Below are 22,583 nucleotides of genomic sequence, written 5' to 3' on the forward strand. Positions count from 1 at the left end.
AGGAGTAGGTGATCACTACAGATGTGTAAGGGGTCAGACTGAAGGACTGAGTGAGGAGGGTGCACACATGGGCTGGGACAAGGAACTGGGAGCCAGCCTAAGGTGTTGGGTCCCTTTCAGGTTGAAGAAGTAGGACGAGACAGTGTAAAGGTCTCTTGGTAGGTCATTGGCCTTGCGTCATGTGGGTGGGATGACAAGAATGTGGTTGTACTGTCAAGGGATGCTGGGAGAAGGAACAGCCAGGAGGTGCGGCAGTGTGTTGTCAAGGAACTACTAAAGGTAAGGGAGTGGTACGTGGGTGAGGGGAGCTAGAGGGGAATGGCTTTCCCTGCTATTGTTGTGGAAGACGGAGTTGGGTTCCTGAGAAGCCATGCTGGTTAGCGTACAACCGCTGTAACTCAATCTCTGGGACGTTGGACTGGCTTCGGGCAACTGCACTCTTACTTACACAACCCAGATAGAAACATACACATATCTTTTAAGAATAGTAATGACATCCTTTCCTTTTGCTTTGTTTTGAGATAGGGTCTCACTGTATAGTTCTGGAACTCTCTGTGTAGACCAGGCTGACTTGAATTCACATAGACCCAACTACCTACTGAAATTCATTCAGTAATTCATTTGAGGCAGGGTCTCACTGTGCCGCTCTAGCTGACCTAGCACACTGTGGACCAGGTTGGCCTGAACTCTCAGGGCTCTGCCTGTCTTTCTCCTGAGTACTGGGATTACAGGCATGTACTATCACAACTGGCTTAATATAACTTTTTAAAAATTGGGCTGGTTAGATGGCTCAGTGGTTAGGAACACTGACTGCTCTTGCAGAGGTCCTGAGTTCAATTCCATGCATCTACATGGTGGCTCACAACCATCTGTAATGGGATCTGCTGCCCTGTCTAGAGCACTCCTACATTTAAAAGAATATATACATAAATACGGAAAGAACTTTTTAAAAATCTGAGAAAATGTGAGCCAGCAGGGATTTTATAGTTATGGATAGGGAAGCACAACATATCTGTCCTAATAGGGTGGCTGATGAAGGGGGAGGGTGCAAGGGGGACGTGGCCATGCCACACAGTCCTTGACTGGTCTGTCAGAAGAGCAGCAGGGTCGGCACATGTGAGAGCTTTGCTGACTGAGCACCCTTACAGGAGGGCTGGCAGCGGGCAGCTGGCGTTCTTGGTGCATGAGAGGAAGGTGGGTTTGGAGTCTGAGGGATTGAGGTTGTGTGGGGTGGGATGAGTGCATGCGTGTAACTGCAGGAGGCTGCTGAAGTCTGAGGGTCTGCTGCATTGAGACTTCTTGTGGGACTGCGATCTTAACGTGCTGCCCTGGAGCTCCTGGGGGATGGGGGGGAAGGGAGGGAGGTTTTGTTGCTTCAGTTCAGCAGATGACAGGAAGGATGACCCACAGGAACTAAGCCAGATAAGCAAAGGATTTGGGAGATTGGAGCATTGGTGTGGTGACCTGAGGTAGAGGTGAATTGTTGCAGTTAAGCAGCGGTAGAAGCACATGCCTCTAATTCACTCTGTCCAGACACACAGATGGTGGGTCTCTGTGAGTTGGAGCTCTACAGTGTGAGTTCCAAGCTCGTCAGGGAGAGCTACAGAGTGAGAGCCTGTCTCAAACACAAGCCACCAACCCTGTAAACAAGAACTGCTGACACAGTGAGTTCCTGGTTACACTGATTGACGCTCAGGTGTGACAGTGAAGCTGTTTGTCAGCAGCGTGGTCTAAACTGTAGAGCAATGTGGTCGAATGGAAAAGCAGCCACAGGCTTGCAATCCCAGCGTTCGTGAGGTAGAAATAGGAAGAGCACTAAGTGAAGCCATGGCTGGCTATACAGGGAGACTGTATCTCAGACTCAGCTTCCTTGCACCCCAAACCCTTGTGTGCTTTATTTATATTTATTTTGCATTTTTAAAAATTTATTCTATGTGTTTGAGTGTTTTGCCTACATGTCTGTCTGTGCACTACTTGAGCCAGATGCTAGAAAAAAACAGAAGACAATGTCAAGTCTTCTGGAACTTGACTTATAATCTGTTGTAAGATGCTATGTTGCTGCTCAAAATTGAAGCCATTGTGCTCTGGTCCTTTGCACGAGCAATGAGTGCTGATTTTTGAGACAGGGACTTACTCTATGGCCTTGACTGGCCTAGAAGCTGTGTAGATTAGGAGACTAACCTTGGACTGCCCTGCCTCAGCCTACACAGCCATGGGCTTAAAGGCTTGTGCCACCACACCAGGCAATCCTTATTTTCTTTAGCAGTTGTGGCGATCATAGCCAGGCCTTGTGTGTGCTCGTCAGGGCTTTACCACGTGCTGTAGCTTGCTTGCTTGCTTGCTTGCTTCCTTCCTTCCTTCCTTCCTTCCTTCCTTCCGCAGCATGGGTTTAAGATCTCTAATTGTCACAATAGAAAGATGGAGAGAGAAGCTGATAGAGTAACATGTGCCTGTAGTTAGCTACTCAGGAGGCCAGGACAGAAAGAGCACCTGCTGGGCCAGTCTGTACATGGTGAAGCCTGTATCTGAGGTCACATTTCCCATGGTTAGTAGCTGTATGTATGTAGTAGCTGCTGTGTCAAATGCCTAGAAGATACATCCATAGGAGGGTGTGCCCAAGACAGGTGGAAACACTAATTGGAGAAGAACAGAGAGATCAGTGTGCTGGGAAGATAGATAGGAATTGGGGGGAGTGCCTCTGAGTAGGCCAGAGGCTTGAGATGTTCATTTTATCTATGCATGGGTGTTTCGCCTTCATGTGTGTATGTGGAAGGTGTCAGGTCCCCTGGAACAGATGGTTGTGAGCCACTGGGTGGGTGCTGGGAGCCAGAGTTCTCTAAAAGAGCAGTGGATGTTCTCCACTGAGTTGACTCTCTAGCCCCTGGAGAAAGATTTGTTTTATGCATATGAATGAGTTCTTTGCCTACATGTGTGTATGTGTACCACTTGTGTGCTCAGTGAGGTCAGATCAGAGTGTTGGATCCCCTGGAACTGGCATTAGTGAACCATCATGTGGGTGCTGGGAACCAATCCATGTCTTCTGCAAAAGCAGTTGGTGCTCCTTAGTACTGAGCCATCATCTCTTCAGTCCATCTAGGGTGTGTGTGTTGTGGGGGCGGGGGACGAATTCAAAACCTTTAATCTAGGTTTGGTGCCTCCTGAAGAAGGAAATTTCGGAATCTGTGCCATAGCCGTTTTGTTTTCTGGAGATGCTTTATCGTTCAGTCTGGCCTGGAGCTCGCCATGTAGCATAGGCTGTCCCCAGCTTGCAGTGGTCCTCTGCCACGCCTGGGAGCTGTGTTTGTTTGGGAGGTGGCAATGATAGTGTATACATGAGCTTCTCCAGGCTCATGTTGCACTTCCCAGACAGGGTTTCTCTGTGTCCTTGGCTGTCCTGGAGCTCCGCCTGCCCCTGTGACAGGTTAAAGAAGAGCCAGTGTGGGCGGGCGGCCCTGAGCTTTGCTTAGTCCCAGGACTAAAGCTGAGGCAAGCAGGTCTCTGAGTTGGAAGCCAGCATGATGTGCAGAGGGAGATCAGAAAGGACAACCAGGGCTACAGAGAGAAACCTTGCTCAAAAAATGAGAGACAGACAGATACAGAGACACAGAGAACGGGGTACTGAAGGGACAGCTCCGTTAGAACACAGCCAGATAGCTGGAGTTTGATGGGAGGGGGAGAGCGAATGAGCAGAGACCTTGTCTTCTGAGACCTTCACCCATGTGCCTATCAGATAGCTATCTCAGGGGAGGGCACACTAACATCGTTAGAGGAGTGGGATGGGAACCGGAATGGGAATTGCACTCGTCTGAACCATTCAGTTTAGGGTTGTCGAGGACTTAGTCAGGACATTGTGAATATAGTGAGGTTATTTCTTTTTTTTTTTTTTTTTTAAAGATTTATTTATTATTATATATATATGAGTACACTGTTGCTGTCTTCAGATATACCAGAAGAGGGCATCAGATCTCATTACAGATGGTTGTGAGCCATCATATGGTTGCTGGGAATTGAACTCAGGACCTCTGAAGAGCAGTCAGTGCTCTTAACCAATGAGCCATCTCTCCAGCCCGTGAGGTTTATTTCTTGTTGCAGCTAGTTTGCCTCCATGTTCTAATTCCATCAGCTTTAATTAACTGTCAATGAGAGTGTCTTAGGCAGGAGTCCTCTGCAAGATCCAGTAACCTTTGGCAGTTAGTGGCTGCCCTCTGCCACTTCCCAGTGGTGGCTCTAGTCACTGCCAGAATGAAATCCCAAAATTATATGGCCATAGCATGGAGGAAGGTGGGGTTGGAGAGAGGGCTCAGCAGTTAAGAGAATGGATATAGTTCTTACAGACACCAGAGTTTGATTTCCAGCACCCACCCAGGGCAGCCCCACGGGTACCTGTAACTCAGTAACTGGAGCTCCAGAGCTCCAGGGACTCACTCTTACCATCAGTGTAGTCCTGACTGGAGACAGGTTGGCCTCCATTTTAGAGCCACTGGACTGCCTGTGCGGTTCAGTGCTGGGAGTAAAGGCATTCAACACCCAGCAGGAAGTCTTGGCAGGCGGGGGGGGGGTGGGGTGGGGGGGGGGGGGGGGGGGTGGTCGATGCGCTGGAGGTGTTGCGGAGCTGTGGGTGTGGTTTGGAGTGGAGCTGTGGGTGTGGTTTGGTGTGGGTGTGGTTTGGAGTGGAGGTAGGATGCTTGCTGAGCATTTGTGAGACTCTAGGTTCAGTACTAAACACCACCAATAAAAGCAGGTGGGACTGTGGAGAGTTTGCTAAGTTCCTCTTGGTGCTTCTAGATGACCAGAGAAGGTCGTGCAGGGCAGAGTGGACATTAGGGGATGCTGATGCTAAAGGCATTTTCTGTCCTCACGGCCATGCACGTCTTAGGTGGGCATTTAAGCCAGGGTTTCAGTGTTCTCGGCCATGTGGGAGGTATGGCTGTCCTGATCTCTGCGGTGAGTTGAAAAGTCTTTCCCTCTAAGATGCTGTCGTTCTTTGTAGGTAGCAGAGGCTCAGCGGGCAGAGTTTAGCCCTGCCCAGTTCTCCGGCCCTAAGAAGATCAACCTGAACCACTTGTTAAATTTCACCTTTGAACCCCGTGGCCAGGCAGGTCACTTTGAAGGCAGTGGACATGGCAGCTGGGGGAAAAGAAACAAGTGGGGACACAAGCCTTTCAACAAGGAACTCTTTTTACAGGCCAAGTGAGTACTTCCGCTTCCAGGGCAAAGAGGACATGAAACTGTTTGGATAGTTGGGATTCTGGGAACACACGTCATCTAAACAGTTAGGGAGAAACACAAAGAAGTTTGCTGTTCTTTTTATTCCTGTCACATTTTCAGAGTGAACATTCTGAGTGCTTAGACAGTACAGAGAGTGCTTGCTCTGACTTCTGGGACTAGGAACATATACGGACTCAGCCCTGCTGCTCAGTGCACAGGGAGGAGGTCCTGGGTCCAGGAAGGGGAGAGACCAGAGAGAACAGTTTCCGACTCCTGTGCTCATGTGCCGAGCCCAGCAGAGGAAGAACTGAGGTGCAAACAGAAGTCTTCGCAGGAGAGCACGTCTGGCTGGGCCTCCCTGGGTCAGAGGGCACACTGGACTCCCAGTACTAGGGTTCTTGGCTTTGTGCTGCTCGAACAGTTGTTTCTCAGGCTGTGGAGTGTTAGAGCTGGGGCCGCCATTGTGAGCAGGAAGAGGTAATGCGGTGGTTCCCAGGCTTGGACACTAATCAGCCTGTGGTTTTGATGAAGTGTTCTAATGTTCTAAACAAAGTTAGTTGTCAGTGGGCTGGAGGGGTGGCTCTGAGGTTCAAAGAACTGTTTTCTACAAGACCTAGGTTTGATTCTTAGCACCCACATGGCAGCTCATGGCCATCGGTAGCTTTAGTTCTTTTGCAGCTGGTGCGCAGACATACAAAGGCAAAACAACCAGACACACAAATTTTTGTTAACCTTTATTTTTATTTAACAACAACAACAAAAAAAGGTAGGCAATCTGTTTTGCCAAAGAATTTATTTTAAATTGCACGTTCGAGAGAGTGTGGTTATGCGCACTTGAATGGTGGTGTTGGAGGCAGGCAGACTTGCACTTCCCTGGGAGCTGCAGTCAAAGGCAGCTGGGAGCCCCCTGGCATGAGTGCTAGGGGCCAAACTCTGCAAGGGCAGTGCTTTTTCTTAAAATGCCAACTCCAGCATTTCCTGTGTGTCCCCTATTGTGCATGTGGAGGCCAGAGTTACATTCCACAGCTGTAGAAGACTCATTGCTAGGAGCAGATAAAGATGGGAGCAGGCAGGGACGTGGGCTCTACCCCTCCCTCCCTTCCCCTTTCCGAGTCATTAGATGTTAGGTTGGGCCTTGGGTATAAACTGAAGCCCCACCGTGTAGTTTGATGGGATTGCTCTCAAGTGATTGAGAACAGCTTTCTCCTGCCTTGAGGGTGAGCTGTGTCCATGGGCCAAGGGTTGAGGGAGGAAGTCTCAGTCTGGGTTAACTTTAGTTCAAGGGAGAACAACAGGGAGCTTGTTGGGGCTTGGAAGCAGAAATAGTTTATGGGTTTGGACGTCTGCCTGCTGAGACTGGACTCCTTGCAGAGCCCGGACTCAGAGCTAAGGCTAAGGTCTGAGGGTCATGCCGCCCTATCCTGGCAGCCACGGCTGCTCCTGGCCAGCGCCTGAACTCTAGGTGGGGAACTCCTGGGAGGTCTTGGTGATTCTGACAGACTGCTCTCTACTTGTCTTTTCCTGCTGTTTCTAGCTGCCAATTTGTGGTGTCTGAAGACCAAGATTACACAGCTAACTTTGCTGACCCTGACACCTTAGTCAACTGGGACTTTGTGGAACAAGTGGTGAGTGGCTTGACTAAGTTTTCTAAGTCATTAGAGGAGTGAGTCTTCGCCCTGTAGCTCTTAGCTCTGTTAAACTTGGCTGTGGTTTCTGACTGGCCTTGTGGCACACGTTTCCCTTTGGGATGTGGAAGGCTTTTCTCCAAGGTCACATAAGCATTAGAGCGTGTGCCAGCTCTTTGAGTCTGAGAGGGACTGTGGTGACTCTTCTGAGCAGGCTGAGCTCAGTTACGCGGACAGTCCTTTGTTGGCGGTCCCTCGTCATAATTACTATCAAGTTAGCAGGCATGTGGTGTGTTTTGTGCAAAGCCTCTGCTCTGCTGCGTGCGCTGCTGGGGTCATGAGCCTCTGAGTCTCCTTGCTGGTCCTGTCGCGATGCACATGTGACCTTCAAAATCACAGGCACTCTTGTATGTTATTTTAATTTGACAAATATGGATTCCTCTTATTTTGAAAATTTATATAATCATCCAGGAATGTTAGAGAATACCTTACAAGAAAAAATACTTTGGGCTGGAGAGATGGCTCAGCCATTAAGAGCAGCAACCACATGGTGGCTCACAACCATCTGTAATGGGATCCGATGCTCTCTTCTCCTGTGTCTGAAGAGAGTGACCATGTATTCACATACATAAAATAAATAAATCTTTTTAAGAAAAACCACTTATATATATTGGTTAGAAATATAGACACAAAATGAAGGTCTTCACTATTCAGTTGAAAGTTATCAATAAATTAGATCTGGACTTCTATTATGTTTATTTAAACATTAGTAAATGGGAACATGTGATTTATGTCTTTTTTTCCTTGTAATGTGGAGCCCTCCAAGTGTCTGTTCCCTATCCTGTTGGATTAGCCCACGACTGTGGCTTTCTTACTTTGCTTAAAGCGTGTTCATCCTTTTTCACCTATGTCATTAAACAGGCTTTAAAATACATTTCTTTATCTTTATTGTATGTGCATGAGTGCTTTGCCTGTGTATCTGTGAGTACACTGTGTGCCTGCCTGGTGTCTATGAGGCCAGAAGAGGGCACTAGGTCCCTTGGAACTGCAGTTGCTCTCACTATACAGTCACTGGGAATCAAACCTGGATCCTCTGCAAGAGCAATGTCCTTTTTTCTATTGCCAGGATGAGATATGGTGACTTACAGAACACAGTGTTTAATGGGGGGCGTGTTACAGTTGAGGGAGTGAGTCCATGACCACCATGGAGAGAAGCGTGCCCATGGGCAGGCATGGCACTAGAGCAGCAGCCGAGAGCTCACATGGTGAAACAGCTACTAACAGGCAGGGACAGAGCCAACTCGGAGTTGGGGAGGCCACACCTCCTAATTCTTCTCTTCAGTCCACCAAGTGGGGACCCTTCTCCTTCAGACCCACAAGCAGCAGGCGCTCTTCAGTGCTCAGCGCTTTCTCCCCCATGTCTTCTGTTAACCAGTTTGGTGAAGAAGTGATGAGGGGCCTTTGACCTTCCCGGCCCCGAGTCAGTTCTGAAGGCCGTGATGTTGTGTTGTCGTTGTTCCAGCGCATCTGTAGCCATGAAGTGCCATCTTGCCCAATATGCCTCTACCCACCCACTGCAGCCAAGATAACCCGCTGTGGACACATTTTCTGCTGGGCCTGCATCCTGCACTATCTCTCACTCAGTGAGAGAACCTGGAGCAAATGTCCCATCTGCTACAGCTCTGTGCACAAGAAGGATCTCAAGAGGTAAGTAAGACTGTGAGGTAGGTTGGACCCTGGGATGCTACCTCCTCACTCTGCTTCAGCTAAATGCCTTTGTCCCAGTGTTGTTGCCACAGAGTCTCGACAGTATGTTGTGGGTGACACCATTACGATGCAGCTGATGAAGAGAGAGAAAGGAGTGTTGGTGGCCCTGCCCAAATCCAAGTGGATGAACGTAGACCATCCTATTAGTCTAGGAGGTGAGCATGAGAGGTGAATAACCCTTAGGGATATTGTGTGTACCTTGATACCAGAATTTGTCCCTTGGCTAAGCCAATTTTGGCCTACCTGCATAGTGAGATGTCTCAAAACAAGGGCAGGGGATGTGGCACAGGGGCCCAATGGTTGCCTAGAACACAAAAATATCTGTAGGTTCCACTCCCAGCACTGGTGACAGCAGGAATACAAGGGAGGAACTAGTCATGGGGGTGTACACCTGAGATCCCTGCACTTGGGAGGCTGAGGCAGGAGAATCAGAAGTTCAAGGTCTCCCTTAGCTGCATAACAAGTTGGAGTCAGTTTGGGCTTTATGGGATTCTGTTTTTAAAAAACCAGAGTACTGGGGAAGGAAGGAAGGAAATGGATCATCTGTGATCCTTTCCCTAAATCTTAGTGAGGCCTCCTTAATTCACTCATTCCTCAGAGACTGGGATTGGCTGTGCTTGGTTGACATATGTTGTTGGGTTTGATTTGTTTGAGATGAAGTTTCCCTATGTATGCCTGGCTGTACTGGAACCCCGCTTTGTGACCAAGCTGGTCTTGAACTACCAGAGATCTGCCTGCCTCTTCCTCCCAAGTGCTGGGATTAAAGGCCACCATGCCAGAGCCCCTATTTGTTCTTTTAAAAACTAGAACAGAGGGTGGATGGATGATGCCAGGTCTGTTCTTAGAATCTGCCTTCCTGACCATTTCCTACAGTTAGACCTATGGGCCAACACCATGGTCTGTCTCATTAGTGAACATTAGTGAACATGGTCTCATTAGTGAACATGTGGCTGTGATTTCTTCTGGCTTCTTAGGCTCTTTGAACTAACCCAGCCTAAGATAATTGTTCTATTTCCTGGAGGTTGTACTGTTAGTCCCATTTTTTTTGCCTAGGACTGAGGTGTGTGTGTGTGAGACAGTTGTGTTTCCTGAGGGCCCCCACCCGCAGCGGTGTGTGACCCACTGGCTTTCTCGTAGACGAGCAGCACAGCCAGTACTCCAAGCTGCTGCTGGCCTCTAAGGAGCAGGTGCTGCACCGGGTGGTTCTGGAGGAGAAAGTCGCGCTGGAGCAGCAGCTTGCCGAGGAGAAGCACACTCCTGAGTCCTGCTTTATTGAGGCTGCTCTCCAGGAGGTCAAGGTAAGTGCACTGGGAACTGAAAACTGACTTCCTTAGCCCTGGGGAGGGGCTGAGAGCCGATTAAGTGGTGGTGGGAAGGAGGGGATGGTGTGGAGAGCTCTCAGACTCGGTGAGGCAAAAGCAACAGCTCAGAATGACTTTTTGACTCACTGTAACTGTGGGGTTTCTTTCTTTTTTAAAGATTTACTTTATTTATATGAGTACACGTAGCTATCCTTAGATGCACCAGAAGAGGGCATTGGATCCCATTACAGATGGTTGTGAGCCACCATGTGGTTGCTGGGAATTGAACTCAGGACCTCTGGAAGAGCAGTCAGTGCTCTTAACCACTGAGCCATCTCTCCAGCCCAACTGTGGGGTTTCTAGTTGAGCTGTATTCTTAGTTATTTAAGCAAGGTAATCTTTTTACTTGTCTAGAGCATACTTTAGTTTTCAAGGTGTTTGGGGAAACACTGGGGAGAGTGTTACGGTTTGCCCATCAGGTCTTAGCAACACTTACTGAAGGTTTCAGAGTAAGTAGAATTAGTCAAGGAAGGAATTGAGTAGCTCCTGTGTCCTCTGCATCAGGGATTCTTAAGCTTGAGCCACTGCTTGTCCTTCAAACTGAGTCCGTTTTGGTCTTTTTTTCTGGTGGCCTTAGATTCGGGAAGAAGCTCTGTCAGGAGTGGCTGGAGGCAGAGCGGAGGTCACTGGTGTTGTGACTGCTCTGGAACAACTGGTGCTGATGGCTCCCCTGGCCAAGGAGTCTGCTTTTCAACCCAGGAAGGTTAGTGTGCCTGTCACAACAAAGTGATTTGTTCAGATGCCACTGTGAGGGTGGTGCTGTTGTGAAGAAGAGGTGGTGACTTGGCCGTGTTCTTATGACTAGATCTGTCACCTTTTCCAGGGGTAATGACCAGGAGAGCTCAGGTCACTACCGAGGGAAGATAGGCTGTCTCTGCCACATCGCTCCATGAACCAGGACATGGGACTTTCCTTTTTTTTTTTTTTTTTTTTCTTTTTTTCGGAGCTGGGGACCGAACCCAGGGCCTTGCGCTTGCTAGGCCAGTGCTCTACCACTGAGCTAAATCCCCAACCCCAACACGGGACTTTCTATTGACCTAGGTTTGTTCCAACAGGGTGTGCTAGAGTATCTGTCTGCTTTTGATGAAGAAGCTGCACAAGTTTGTTCTCTGGACCCCCCTGGTCCTCTCGCTCTCCCTTTGGTAGAAGAGGAGGAAGCAGTGTCTGAGCCAGAAGCCTGTGAGGACTTAATAGCTGATGACAGTCTTGGAGAGGGGACCGTCTGTGCCGAGTTGAGCCAGGAGGAGCCCATCGCTAAGCCAGGCTTCACACAGCTGAGCAGCTCTCCCTGTTACTACTTCTACCAAGGTGAGTCCCTGAGGAAGAGACCAGGCTTCGGTCTCAGGTATTTGAAGGGGATGCAAGGGTATCTTTGCTAGGTCCTGGGGCTTGGCTCCCAGCTTTCCAGCAGCAAGTGGGAATGGCGGGCTGAGCTGGGAGAGCCATGCTGAAGGCTGCCCAGGCTTGTTGATAGAGCTCTTGTCTTTAGCGGAGGATGGACAGCACATGTTCCTGCACCCTGTCAACGTGCGCTGCCTTGTGCGGGAGTATGGCAGCCTGGAGCAGAGCCCGGAGAAGATCTCAGCAACCGTGGTAGAGATTGCTGGGTATTCCATGTCTGAGGTGAGACTTTATAGAGAACAGTGTGTGTTGTTAACATGGTGTCTTTGGGGCAGGTCTCACCAGAGTGAGGAAGGCTGCAGGGAGAGGCCCTCGATGTGCTCCTTTGGTGTGGTTCATCTCTTTGTTTGTTTATGAGTCAGGGCCTACGTACGTAGCCCTGGCTGTCCTGCAGCTTGCTCTGTAGACCAGGCGGGCCTCAAATTCTGAGATGTACCACTGTGCTAGACTACTACGTGGCTTTTGAGGTACTTTCTCATGCAGCCTAGGCTGTTGAAACAAGGATGCCTAAACCTCTGGTCCTCCTCTGAGCCTCAGAACTGCTCAGGTGTGTTTCCGATTGTTTTTTAGTTTATTGTAATCCTGAGTAATAGCTCCACTTTTCCTTCCTTCTAGCATTACTGTTGGCTCTGTTAGTGGCTCCCAGTTTCAGCAAGTACTCTCTCCCTGTTCTGAGTATGGGTCTAGACAGTTAGAAATAGTGGGCAGCTTTAGGTCATCTGTTCCAGGTTGTGAAAGGCTCCTGTCTTTGGCGGATGTCTGAAGTGTAGGTTGCACAGGGTCAGGCTTTCCACAGTAGTAGCAGCAGCGCTGCCCATTTAGTCCTGGTGCTGAGTGTGTGCTGTTGGGATCCTTTGCTCTTGAGTAGCTGAGCATCGGTTCTGTTTGTAGGATGTTCGACAGCGTCACAGGTATCTCTCTCACTTGCCACTCACCTGTGAGTTCAGCATCTGTGAACTGGCTCTGCAGCCTCCTGTGGTCTCTAAGGAAACCCTAGAGATGTTCTCAGGTAAGAAAACCCCATTTTCCTTCACTGTACGTGGAACCCAGTGTGGGAGGAGGGGCTTGAGTTGTTCCTGAAACACTTGAGGCATCCATCTGGTCTGCTGTCCCTCTCACTGGTTTAGCCATAGCCATCTAGTTGATGGTGGCTGATGGTCTTTCTTACGACTTGACCACTTGTCCGACCCACAGATGACATTGAGAAAAGGAAGCGTCAGCGCCAAAAGAAGGCTCGCGAGGAGCGGCGCCGAGAGCGCAGAATTGAACTGGAGGAGAACAAGAGACAGGGCAGGTGTAAGTTCTGAGCTCTCCCCTTTGCTTGCTTGGCCTTGTGTGGTTCTGTGTGGCTCCTTGCCTACGCCCTGCTCTACCAGTTGTTTTCGCTTGTGTGCACCATGGCTCGGCTCCCGGTGACAGGCCTTTGTTTCATGGTAGGGAATTAGAGGCTGTCTTAGACCTGACCTGCTCATCACAGTGTGCCAGGGGAAACATACAGGATTCAGGCGGGGGAGAGAGAGTTCTGCTGAGCAGGGAGCAGTTTCTGATTTGACTCCAGAATCAGTCACTAAATAAATCCAGGGGATTAGTGTGACTCAAGAGCATGGGTATCCACTAGAAAATTAGGACTCAAGCTGGGCCTGGGCCTGAGGAGACCCATGTGGGAAGAAAGTCAGAAGAAAGCAAGGCTTGGTGCTTGGCTGGTAGGACTTGGTTCGGTCCATGTAGAATGGTGACATAGCTTGCTCTGGTTACGGTGACTGAGGACTCTAGAGCTTCAGCTTCTAGAGCTCTGTAGCTGACACACACCCTAACTTTGAGAAAACAAACGCCGCAAGAAAAGTTTGTGAGACAATAGCTCACTGTTAACCTGGCTGACCTTGAGCTGTCTGCCTTCCTCCTAGTGGTGAAGTTATGTGTTCGCACAACGTCCAGTCTTTGGGAGGGGAGGGTCCTGACTGACAGAGTGTAGGCTGTTCTTACTGCTTGAGCCTCCAGCTAGCTGATCACTGTATAAAGCAGAGACAGACGGAGACTCAGAGAGCTGTCAGGCCCTCCAGACTCCTCTTAGAAAATAGCAGCAGCTCCGTAAATAAACCGTCACTGCCTTTGCTTTGCAGATCCCGAGGTCCACATTCCCCTCGAGAACCTTCAGCAGTTTCCTGCCTTCAATTCCTACACCTGTTCCTCTGATTCTGCTTTGGGACCCACCAGCACCGAGGGCCACGGGGCCCTATCCCTGTCTCCTCTGAGCAGAAGTCCAGGTTCCCATGCAGGTAAATAGTTGCTGTGTGATGAATTCTACTAGTTAGGGCTCTAATCTGATTTAATTTTTAAATTTTATATGTAAGAGTTTTTGCCTGTATGTATGTATGTATGTATGTATGTATGTATGTATGTATGTGTACCACATACATGCCTGGCACTCTTAGAGGTCAGAAGGTGGTGTCCAACCTCTTGGAATTGGAGTTAATGGATGCTGGGAACCAAACTCAAGTCAGTCTGCAAAGAAGCGTAAGTGCTCTTAACCATGGGCCTTGACCTTAAGCAAACTCCCAGTGTCTGAATTCACAGCTCTGACCAAGCTGGCACATTGCGGTATTTAAATAAAGAACTTTTAGTCGTAAGCCACATTAGATTCCTACTGTTTGGTTCCCCTTTCCCGTTGGTTGTACTGACTTCTTAGACCTTGCAGCTCTGTAAAACTTGCATCATTTTTCTGACTCATCTGTTTTGTTTTTTCTTTTCTTAGTCCCATGTTTAATATTTATAGTGTCCTTACATAACATTGATTGTAATCTGTAGGGGTAAAAGTCAGACTTACTGAGTACACAGTATGGAAATGGCTTAGTTAGAACTTTATAGGTTGGGCATGGACCATCTGTTAAGGCACGCTGGGCCTTTGACATGCATGGCATCAGTGAGAATGGCCCTGCAGACTTGTCTAGAGACAGGCCAGTCCTATGGAGGCATTCTCTCAGTGGAATTAAGATTCCTTCTAAGTAGATGACCTTAGTTTGTGTGAAGTTGACATAAAAACTAGCCAGCGCAGACCCTGAGACTAATAGCACTCAGGAACTTCAGTGGCAGGGACTGCGGCTAGAGCTTGGTTCTTAGACTGTGTGGCCATGGTGCTCTCCCAGTTAACTGGGAGGAAGGAAGCTGCTGTATGAAGAGTGCTGTGGGTCACAGCTACACCATGGGGCAGAGCTCTCACTCTGCTAGCTTTAGTTTGTTTAGCAACTGGATTTCTAAGGTAAGAATAGTTAATTCTTTCTCAGTGAAAGTGTCAGATAGCGTTGGATTAGAGAGGACAGGCCTAGCGGTGCCTGACTGATGTGTGGGATGCTTTCAGCTGCAGGTGAGAAAGGATGGACCGCTTCGCTACCGAGGACTCTAGAGGACGACAGACCCTATGTGTCTAGAATCCTGACTGCCAGGGCAGAGTGGCCATTACAGTGACCTGCAGTTTTTTATTGAAGTTGTGCATCCACATAAAACCAGTCCATGGCAAACACCTAGCTAGCCTTTTTGTTTTACTTCTTAGACAGTCTCGCTGTATCACTCCAACTGGCTGTGAACTCACTGATGCACCTGCCTCAGCCTCCCACGTACTAGGATTACAGTCATGAGCCACCCTACCTTGAGAGCCAGCCTTTGTGGGAGGTGCAGCATTTCCTGAGGAAGGGCTGTCTTGTGTGGTTGCATCCCAGTGTTAAGAGTAGCTCTGAGAAGCCTCCTCTGTTCGCTGGTGTAGGCAGTGCCTGTGCTCTTGTGTAAGAACACAGCAGGATTCATCTTTGAACCAAGGGTTGCTTTTCTTTTACAGGGAAGTTAGTGGCAGTTATCCAGACCTGATTCCTTCCCCTCCCCATCCCTTTCCCCTCCCTGTCTGAGGCAAAGCCTCACTCAGAAGCCGCAGTGGTCTGGAACTCACTCTATAGCCGCAGTGGTCCTAGGCAGCTGCCAGCATGCCTGGCTCTCATGGCTGTTTCTCATGAAAAGGATACTCCATTTTTTGGAACCCTACTCATGTAATCAGGTCTCTGATTTCCTTTCAGACTTTCTGCTGACCCCTCTGTCACCCACTGCCAGTCAGGGCAGTCCCTCCTTCTGCGTTGGGAGTCTGGAAGAAGACTCTCCCTTCCTTTCCTTTGCCCAGGTAAATCTTTTGCTTGAGAAGCAGCTTGCGTGAGCTCTGCTGCTTGTCTGGGAACCTCTTTCAGGGATTGGTGTCTCTCACCCTAGTGCAGGGAGACAGAGTCATCCGCTGGGTGAGAACTGGCTACTGACTAGAGAGGGAGGGCAGCTAGAGCCAGCTATTGGCCTGCATATGCGCGGTGCTGAGAGCTTTTCTCAAGAGCAAAGCTCATGGAAGCAGTTGACAATTCAAGTCTTACGTATTTAAGATCATTAGGTTCTTATAAAACGGACAGTGTTCTGGGTAAGGGCTGTAACAGTTAATCTCTGTAAGTGCTGTGTGCTAACCGATGTGCTACTGGAGCATCCTGTATCAGTTCATCCCAACTGGTTCTAGGCTCTTGGGTGTCTCATGACTAGTGTCAGATTAAACACCGAAAATATTTCTTGGAGAATAAATATTGGTGATGCATTTGAACACCAGCACCATCTTCAGATTTTAGGACTGTAGGAGAATGACCACAGGGAAGATGACAGAGGTAATCTGATAAAGGCAGAGGGGCAGGCTAAAGCCCCAGTACTGAAGAGGTGGGCAGAGGAGGATGAGGTCTTCAACAGAAGACCCTGCCCCAAAATAAGAACTTCTGTCCCCTCAACCAGAAAAGGTTACCCAGTGAAACCCACACCTTATAGCACAGCACAGTTCATCTTGAATAATGTGTTTGACTTTGGGACATAGGCTCAGTCTTAAATAATGTGTTTGACTTTGGGACATAGGCTCAGGGTCAGGCAGGCCTGCTTGCCACCATGTGAGGTGGGGCAGGGCAGGGAGGGATCGTCTGCACTTACTTTAGTGCAGTAGTCCATGCCTACTCAGGCTACAGAAACAAGAGAACAAATTGTGGTAGGAGTTGTACAGCATATGTAGCAGACGAAACGTACAGTAGAGCTGGCTTTGACCATGTGAAATTGAAGGCCATTCCTTTGAGGGCCGAGGGACTGTTCTGATTTCCCTGTGTACAGAGAGTAACTGGGCCCCGACTTAGTGCTGCACTTGAGGCAAGACCCGAGGAGGGGGGTGGGCAAAAAGCACTGTAGGGCCTTTCAGAGGAGGGGCTCCTCGCGCCATTGGCTTTTTAAACTGGAAGGTGGGCTGCCTGTGATAGCAAACTCCTTTAATCCTAGAGCTCGGGAGGCAGAACCAGGCAGGTTTTTGTGAGTTTGAGGCCAGTCTGGTATACAGTGAGTTCCTTGACAGCCAGAGCTATCTATGCAAGGAGATTTACCCCCACCCCAGACGGTTAAAAAAAATCAAAACAAAGCCCCTGGAAGGCACTGTGTGTGCCTATTCTACATTTTGTCTTTAATATTTTTGTGTTTGGAGATAAGGTCTCTATGCCTATATTCTAAAACTCATATTGTCCTGACTGATCTTGAATTGTGGGCAATCTTCCTGCCTCAGCCTCCCAAATACCGTGGTTATTGGTGTGAAGGTTGATGTATTTTAGGTCCCTTGAGATGGGCAGGGAAGAACATCAGAGCAAGTGTTCCTAACACTGTCCTTCATGTCCCTCACAACTTCCCAGAGTGTAGCAGCGTCCTTGCGTGCACTGCTGTCATCAGTCATGGTGGAGACATGACAAACTGTACGGAGAGCATGGCAGCCTGTAAGGGGCTGTGAGTGTTTGGGAAGGACGTTTGGTCAGACATTTACATTCTTCCTTCTGTCCCACTTGGCAGATGCTGAGGGTTGGCAAAGCAAAAGCAGACGGGTGGCCCAAAGCTGCTCCAAAGAAAGGTGAGAGGGCAGGAAAGGGTGGAGCTGGACCTCCCTTCCACTAACAGCTCTACAGTGTCACTCTCCTGTTTCTTAGACGACAATAGCCTGGCTCCTCCCGCCCCGGTGGACAGCGATGGGGAGAGTGACAATTCTGACCGTGTTCCTGTGCCCAGTTTCCAAAATTCCTTCAGCCAAGCTATCGAAGCCGCCTTCATGAAATTGGACACACCAGCTACTTCAGACCCCCTCTCTGGTAAGGGCAGGAAACTCACTGAGCTCAGGCCTAGCCACATGTGCTGCTGGGCTGGTGGCAGGTAGTGTCAGATGAGACTTATTTTCCACCCCAGGTTAATTCTTGAGGTCCAAAAGCGGAATTCTGAGGCGCTCTTTGTTCTGTGCACGAGTGTTTGCCTGTGTTATGTATATGTACCATGTATGTGTTTGAGCTCAAAAGGGTCAAGTCTCCGGAAGTGGAATTAACAGAGGTGGTGAGCTACCTGTGGGTGCGGGGAATCAAACCTGAGTCCTCTGTAAGAGCAACAGATGCTTTAAAACCACTGGGCCATCTCTCCAGACTGTTCACCTCAGTGCCCATAGTCCATTGCTCACTCTTGTCAGGGTCATGGTTGGCAGGGTAGGCTAAGTCTCTCTCACTGTTTCCCCTCAGAAGACAGAGGAGGGAGGAAGAGGAAGAGGCAGAAGCAGAAGCTGCTGTTCAGCACCTCGGTCGTCCACACCAAGTGACTACTGCCCAGGCGCCTTCTCCATCGGGTTTCTTCTGTGCTTTGGTTTGCTGCTGCTGTAATTTTTAAGTGTTTGAGTTTGAACAGATTGATTAGCTTGGGGCGGGGGGAGGGGCTTTCCACAAAGTGAGGGAACCAAGAAAATTTTAAATACAGTGTATTTTCCAGCTTCCCTCTTTACACCAAAATAAAGTATTGACACTCACATGAGACGCCTCCCTGACGAACTTGGTTCATTTATACATTAGCCCTTTTGACTCAGATGCTCATTTCCTCAACCCAAAATGAGCTTGAGTAGTGCATTCAATGTTCTCTGGAGCAGGCCAAACCACTGGTATAGCACTACTCTGCTCAGCATCCTGTTTGTGGGCTTCCTAGCTTGTCCCGACCATTGTACAATTGTCTTTTTAAAATATGGGAGTTTTTCTCCTGGTAAGTGGCTGCATGTGGCCAGATCTCACTCAGCTGGCCACTTAGTCCAGGGTAACCTGTCCTCCACACTTGAATATGTGAGGAGGGAGGGAGGTTGTACCTGTTGAATCTGCTTCTTACCTAGAGTCTGGCCCTTTCACAACCCCTCACAGTTTTTAAAAAGAAAAAAGAAAAAGAAAACTTTAAAAAAGGCGTCCAAAACAGGTATTTGTGTGTGTGTGTGTGTCTGTTGGAACCCTGCAATTAGAGTCACTTTTATATTTATTTGTGAGCCTCCCTGTGGGAGCTGGACACTGAACCCAGGTCCTCAGCCCGTGCTCTGAATCGGGAGCCCTCTCCCTGGCTCCTGAGCCTGACTTGTTTTAAGTTTAAAGGAGACAAAGAGTGAATTGGCAACCATGCAGAGCATGGCGGGCAGAGAGGCAGCTGGCAGCTTACATCTGACCCACAAGGAGGAGGCAGAGAGAGCTAACTGGGAATGATATGGGCTTTTGAAACCTCGAAGTCTCCCCACCCCACAAACACAAAATAACACACTGCCTTCAACAAGGCTATACCTCCCAATCCTTCCAACTGGGGACCAAAGTATTTAGATAGACGGGCACTCATTCACATCAGCACATCGCCCACACACTCGGATTGCAGTCATGCCTCATGGGGCTAGCTGAAAGCCAGTCCTTGTCAGTCACCTGAGCAAAGGTGAACTGGGGACCCTGGTATGTGCTGTCCTAGGACACTACTAACTAACCCTAGATTACTTAAGTGTAACTGGTGGTTCACCAGTATTTCTGCTTTACTCGAGCCCGCCCCACCCCCAACACTTTCTGTCCTGGACTCTGTAGACCAGGCTGGCCCCAAACTCAGAGATCTGCCTGCTCCTGCCTCCCATGTGCTAGGATTGAGGGCTTGTGCCACCAAGCCCAGATTTGCATGAGTTCTCTTATTAGGGGTCTAGGAATATTTAAAACTCACCCAGTACCACACACGGAGCACATTCAAGGCAAGTGCTATAGAGGAGAGACCTTGGCCGACCGTCGACTGTGGAAGCATTTGAGGTTTAAGAATGATGCCCTGGAAGCCAAGAGTGTTTATTCCACCCAGGAGCTAAGCAACTACCTACAAAATGTGTGCGCAGAGCCTTTACAACCATGGGTGGAAGGTAAGGCAGCGAGGCCTCCACTTCAAGCTGGTCACCTGTGCTCCGGTTGTCAGTCACTGCACTGGTGAACCGTGGCCTGCTGCTGCCACCTCCTGTGACTGTGTTCCACCAGTGAGCCTGGTCACTCCATTGCCTCTGCAGCCTCCTCCCCAGCACTGTCCGAAAGCTCTTCAACCGACTCTCTGTCCAGCAGACAGCTTCTTGAGACAGACTTCTTAATGGCTTCCCGCTCTCCTGCGGCAAAGGAAGATGCCCTTGGCATCATGTCACCCCCTGAGCCTCCGTCACTGCTGCACTGGCCTGGCATTGCTTACCTTCATCCGTGCAGTTCTGCAACAAGACCAACAGCTGTCTCCTGTTGTACTGAATCAGGAACTTCTGACAGGTTCTAATGGTACCTGGCACAGGAGAGAGCCTTCGTGGACAACAGCTTGTGGAAACGTTACTATCTTTCTGGGGATGGGTGGTGGGAGGAACATCTTGTTCTCACTGGAGAGCAGGAAGACCCACCCACCTGGCAACTGCTCTGAACCTGTTACTCCCTGACAACAGCCACCACACATACCTCCCACATGTAATGTGTTGAAGAAGCACGGGTAACGGTGTCCTTTGTTCTCCAAACACGTGATGAAAGGAAGAGCTGACCACACGAGCTGGTAGAAATCCTTTCGGCATCGAAGCAGCACTACTCCAGTGTAAGCATTGAGGTATCTAACTACAGGAGGAAAGGGAAATTGGAGACAACCCCCACCCCATTCAGAGTTTTTAAAAAAAAAAAAAAAACCCTATCATAGGCAAATGTCACATGGGAGGACCCATCACAGTAAAGATTTTAATCTTGTGATGTTTTGCTTTTGCATGTATGTATTTGCACATGTGTGCCTGGTGTCATCCTCTGGAACCGGAGTTGCCAATTATTTCAGATACTTAAGAGCTCCCTGTGCTGGGAATGGAATCCAGGCTCTCTGAAAGACCAGCAGGCGCTCTTAATCACTGAGCGCTCTTTATCACTGAGCGCTCTGTCCAGCACCACCTAACAAACACTTTGTTTTTGTTGTCTGTCTGCTTCTAGTTAAGCCATCCTGACTGGCCTGGAACCTGCCTCTGCTCCCTGGGGACGATGCTAGGGTAAAAGCATGGGGCACGGTGCCCAGCTTGAAAAGGGAAAACTTCCACTATCAGGTAGTCGCTAGGCATTCGCGTCAATGAATGGAAAGGGCAGGTCTATCGTTATTAAAATCCTAGCCGGGAAGACACCTGTCATAACAACGGGGTTCTGTAGGCCCCCTTCCGGTAGTCTCACCCAAACAAGAAAGCTTTGTGGTTTTCTGTAGGTTTGACTCTACATAATTAAGTGTGCTTGCGGTAGAAGGAGCTAAGCTAAGTGGCATTCGGGAAAAAAACAGGCTTTCATCCCGCGTTTCCATGGGAATTACTGTGTAGTCTGTTCGCCGTTGAAACTTTAAAGGGTAATTTTGACATTTTAAAACGTGGTAACGTAACCTGTCAAAATTCCTCTTAGGAATTCTACGTGGCTACCTTCACTTAGCCTAGTGAATTCAACAACAACACCCCCCACTAATACGGGCAGTAACTCCCTCCGGCACACACCCGGGCTGGGTATTGAACTTTTTGCCTCGTCCCATCATCGCGTGACCGGCATTTTCTGCTCTGTTTTGAACTCGCCGCACTCTTGCTTTTCTAGAACCCTCCGCTCTCGTACAAAACGCGGCACATGGCCCGGGCCTTCCCCCGCAAAGCGCGCCCCGCACCCCACCTGCGGCGCCCTCGCACCTGCAAAGCCCACGGAGCAGGCGGCGGCGCCGAAGGCCCCGTGCACTCGGGCGATCGTGTCGCGGACGAGCCCGCCCAGCACGCGGTCGTCCAGGCTCAGGCGGCAGCGCGGATCCTCCGACACCAGCTCGCACAGAAGGTACCTGCAGGGGACGGCGGGGTGAGCGCGGCACGGCACGCGGGCACGGCGCGGGGAACGCACACCGAGGGCGCTGCTTACCTGTGCTTGAACCGCACCATGGCGTCCGCGCCGGATGCGGGAGGAAGGCGGGACTAGGCTCCAACAGGCCGAGAGCCCTGTCAATCTCCACGCTCCGCCTCTCGTGGCGAGCGTAAGAGCGCATGCGTCCGCTGCAGGCAGGCGCTGGGGATTTTGCGCTCAAGTTCTGTGTGTACTTTGGGTCTTCCAGTGAACGTTTGAGGACATCCTTGCACTTAAAGCCCGAGAGTGTCACGGGAATTGGGACCTGAAAAAAACCAGGGCAGAAGTTTTACCATACAGCCAAATACGCTAATTCTTTGAGAGGATTTTGACAGTTTTGTGGAGGTGAGTTTTGTCAAGTGGTTTGCAAAAACAATATAGTACCCTTCCTCTCTTCTTTGTCTTCTTTTCCACAAGCTAACCCCAGACTGTGTAGCCAAGAACGACCCGGAACTTCTGTAGCCCTGCCTTTTCCTACCAAGCGCTAGAATTACCAATGCACTCCACTACACCCAGCCCTCTTTGTTGTCTGTTAAGAATAGAGAATTAGGTTTTTTAATGCGTTTTTTAACCCATTAATTTCAATATCTTTGTGTAATTGTTTTTGTTGTTGTTGTTGTTGGGGCTTTGTTACAGGGTTTCTTTCTGTAGCCCTGGGTGTCCTGGAACCAGCTCGGTAGACTAGGCTGGCCGGGAGATCTGCCTGCCTCAGCCTCCCAAGGGCTGGGACTACAGGCGTGTACCACAGACGTGTACCACCGTACGCGGTACACTTCACTGATCTTGTACATTAAGCACATATTCTTAATGATGCGACTGAATAATGTGGATTTGTGCGACCAGCGCCCTATTAAGATGTAGATAAGGGGTTGGGGATTTAGCTCAGCGGTAGAGTGCTTGTCTAGCAAGCGCAAGGCCCTGGGTTCGATCCCCAGCTCCGAAAAAAAAAAAAGATGTAGATAAGCTTCAGG

General features: G+C 49.4%; 2 protein-coding genes across 3 annotated transcripts in view; one reads left to right on the forward strand and one right to left on the reverse strand.

The window, feature by feature from the left end:
- The window catches only part of Rnf10 (ring finger protein 10), a 33,524-nt gene extending 15,287 nt beyond the window's left edge, over window positions 1-18,237 (forward strand). Inside the window, exons 3-17 of one of the 2 annotated variants that reach the window (XM_032886278.1) lie at window positions 4,991-5,190; window positions 6,743-6,833; window positions 8,356-8,540; window positions 8,619-8,755; window positions 9,738-9,898; window positions 10,539-10,664; window positions 11,017-11,269; window positions 11,451-11,584; window positions 12,254-12,371; window positions 12,557-12,658; window positions 13,483-13,638; window positions 15,424-15,524; window positions 17,243-17,300; window positions 17,377-17,535; window positions 17,950-18,237. In XM_032886278.1, coding sequence (XP_032742169.1) covers window positions 4,991-5,190; window positions 6,743-6,833; window positions 8,356-8,540; window positions 8,619-8,755; window positions 9,738-9,898; window positions 10,539-10,664; window positions 11,017-11,269; window positions 11,451-11,584; window positions 12,254-12,371; window positions 12,557-12,658; window positions 13,483-13,638; window positions 15,424-15,524; window positions 17,243-17,300; window positions 17,377-17,535; window positions 17,950-18,026 — 2,058 coding nt within the window. In that variant the 3' untranslated portion in view covers window positions 18,027-18,237. The remainder of the gene's footprint in view (window positions 1-4,990; window positions 5,191-6,742; window positions 6,834-8,355; window positions 8,541-8,618; window positions 8,756-9,737; window positions 9,899-10,538; window positions 10,665-11,016; window positions 11,270-11,450; window positions 11,585-12,253; window positions 12,372-12,556; window positions 12,659-13,482; window positions 13,639-15,423; window positions 15,525-17,242; window positions 17,301-17,376; window positions 17,536-17,949) is intronic. The other variant, XM_032886279.1, reaches the window with a different exon arrangement.
- Pop5 (POP5 homolog, ribonuclease P/MRP subunit) lies at window positions 18,167-21,891 on the reverse strand. Its single transcript, XM_032886280.1, has 5 exons — window positions 21,631-21,891; window positions 21,411-21,553; window positions 20,182-20,331; window positions 19,931-20,014; window positions 18,167-19,850 (listed from the first exon to the last, which is right to left on the reverse strand). Exons 1-5 carry the CDS (start codon window positions 21,648-21,650, stop codon window positions 19,738-19,740), a joined length of 510 nt encoding a protein of 169 aa, XP_032742171.1. The 5' UTR covers window positions 21,651-21,891; the 3' UTR covers window positions 18,167-19,737.
- Between the last annotated feature and the right edge of the window lie 692 nt (window positions 21,892-22,583).

This window comes from Rattus rattus, chromosome 16, assembly GCF_011064425.1.
Source record: "Rattus rattus isolate New Zealand chromosome 16, Rrattus_CSIRO_v1, whole genome shotgun sequence".
Lineage (NCBI taxonomy): Eukaryota > Metazoa > Chordata > Mammalia > Rodentia > Muridae > Rattus > Rattus rattus.

Coding starts and splice junctions, on each gene's coding strand:
- Pop5 (XM_032886280.1), bottom strand. CDS start 21,650: ATGGTGCGGTTCAAGCACAG. Junction 20,015..20,181: donor CAACACATTACATGTGGGAG/GTATGTGTGGTG, acceptor CTCCTGTGCCAG/GTACCATTAGAACCTGTCAG. Junction 19,851..19,930: donor GCAGAACTGCACGGATGAAG/GTAAGCAATGCC, acceptor CCTTTGCCGCAG/GAGAGCGGGAAGCCATTAAG.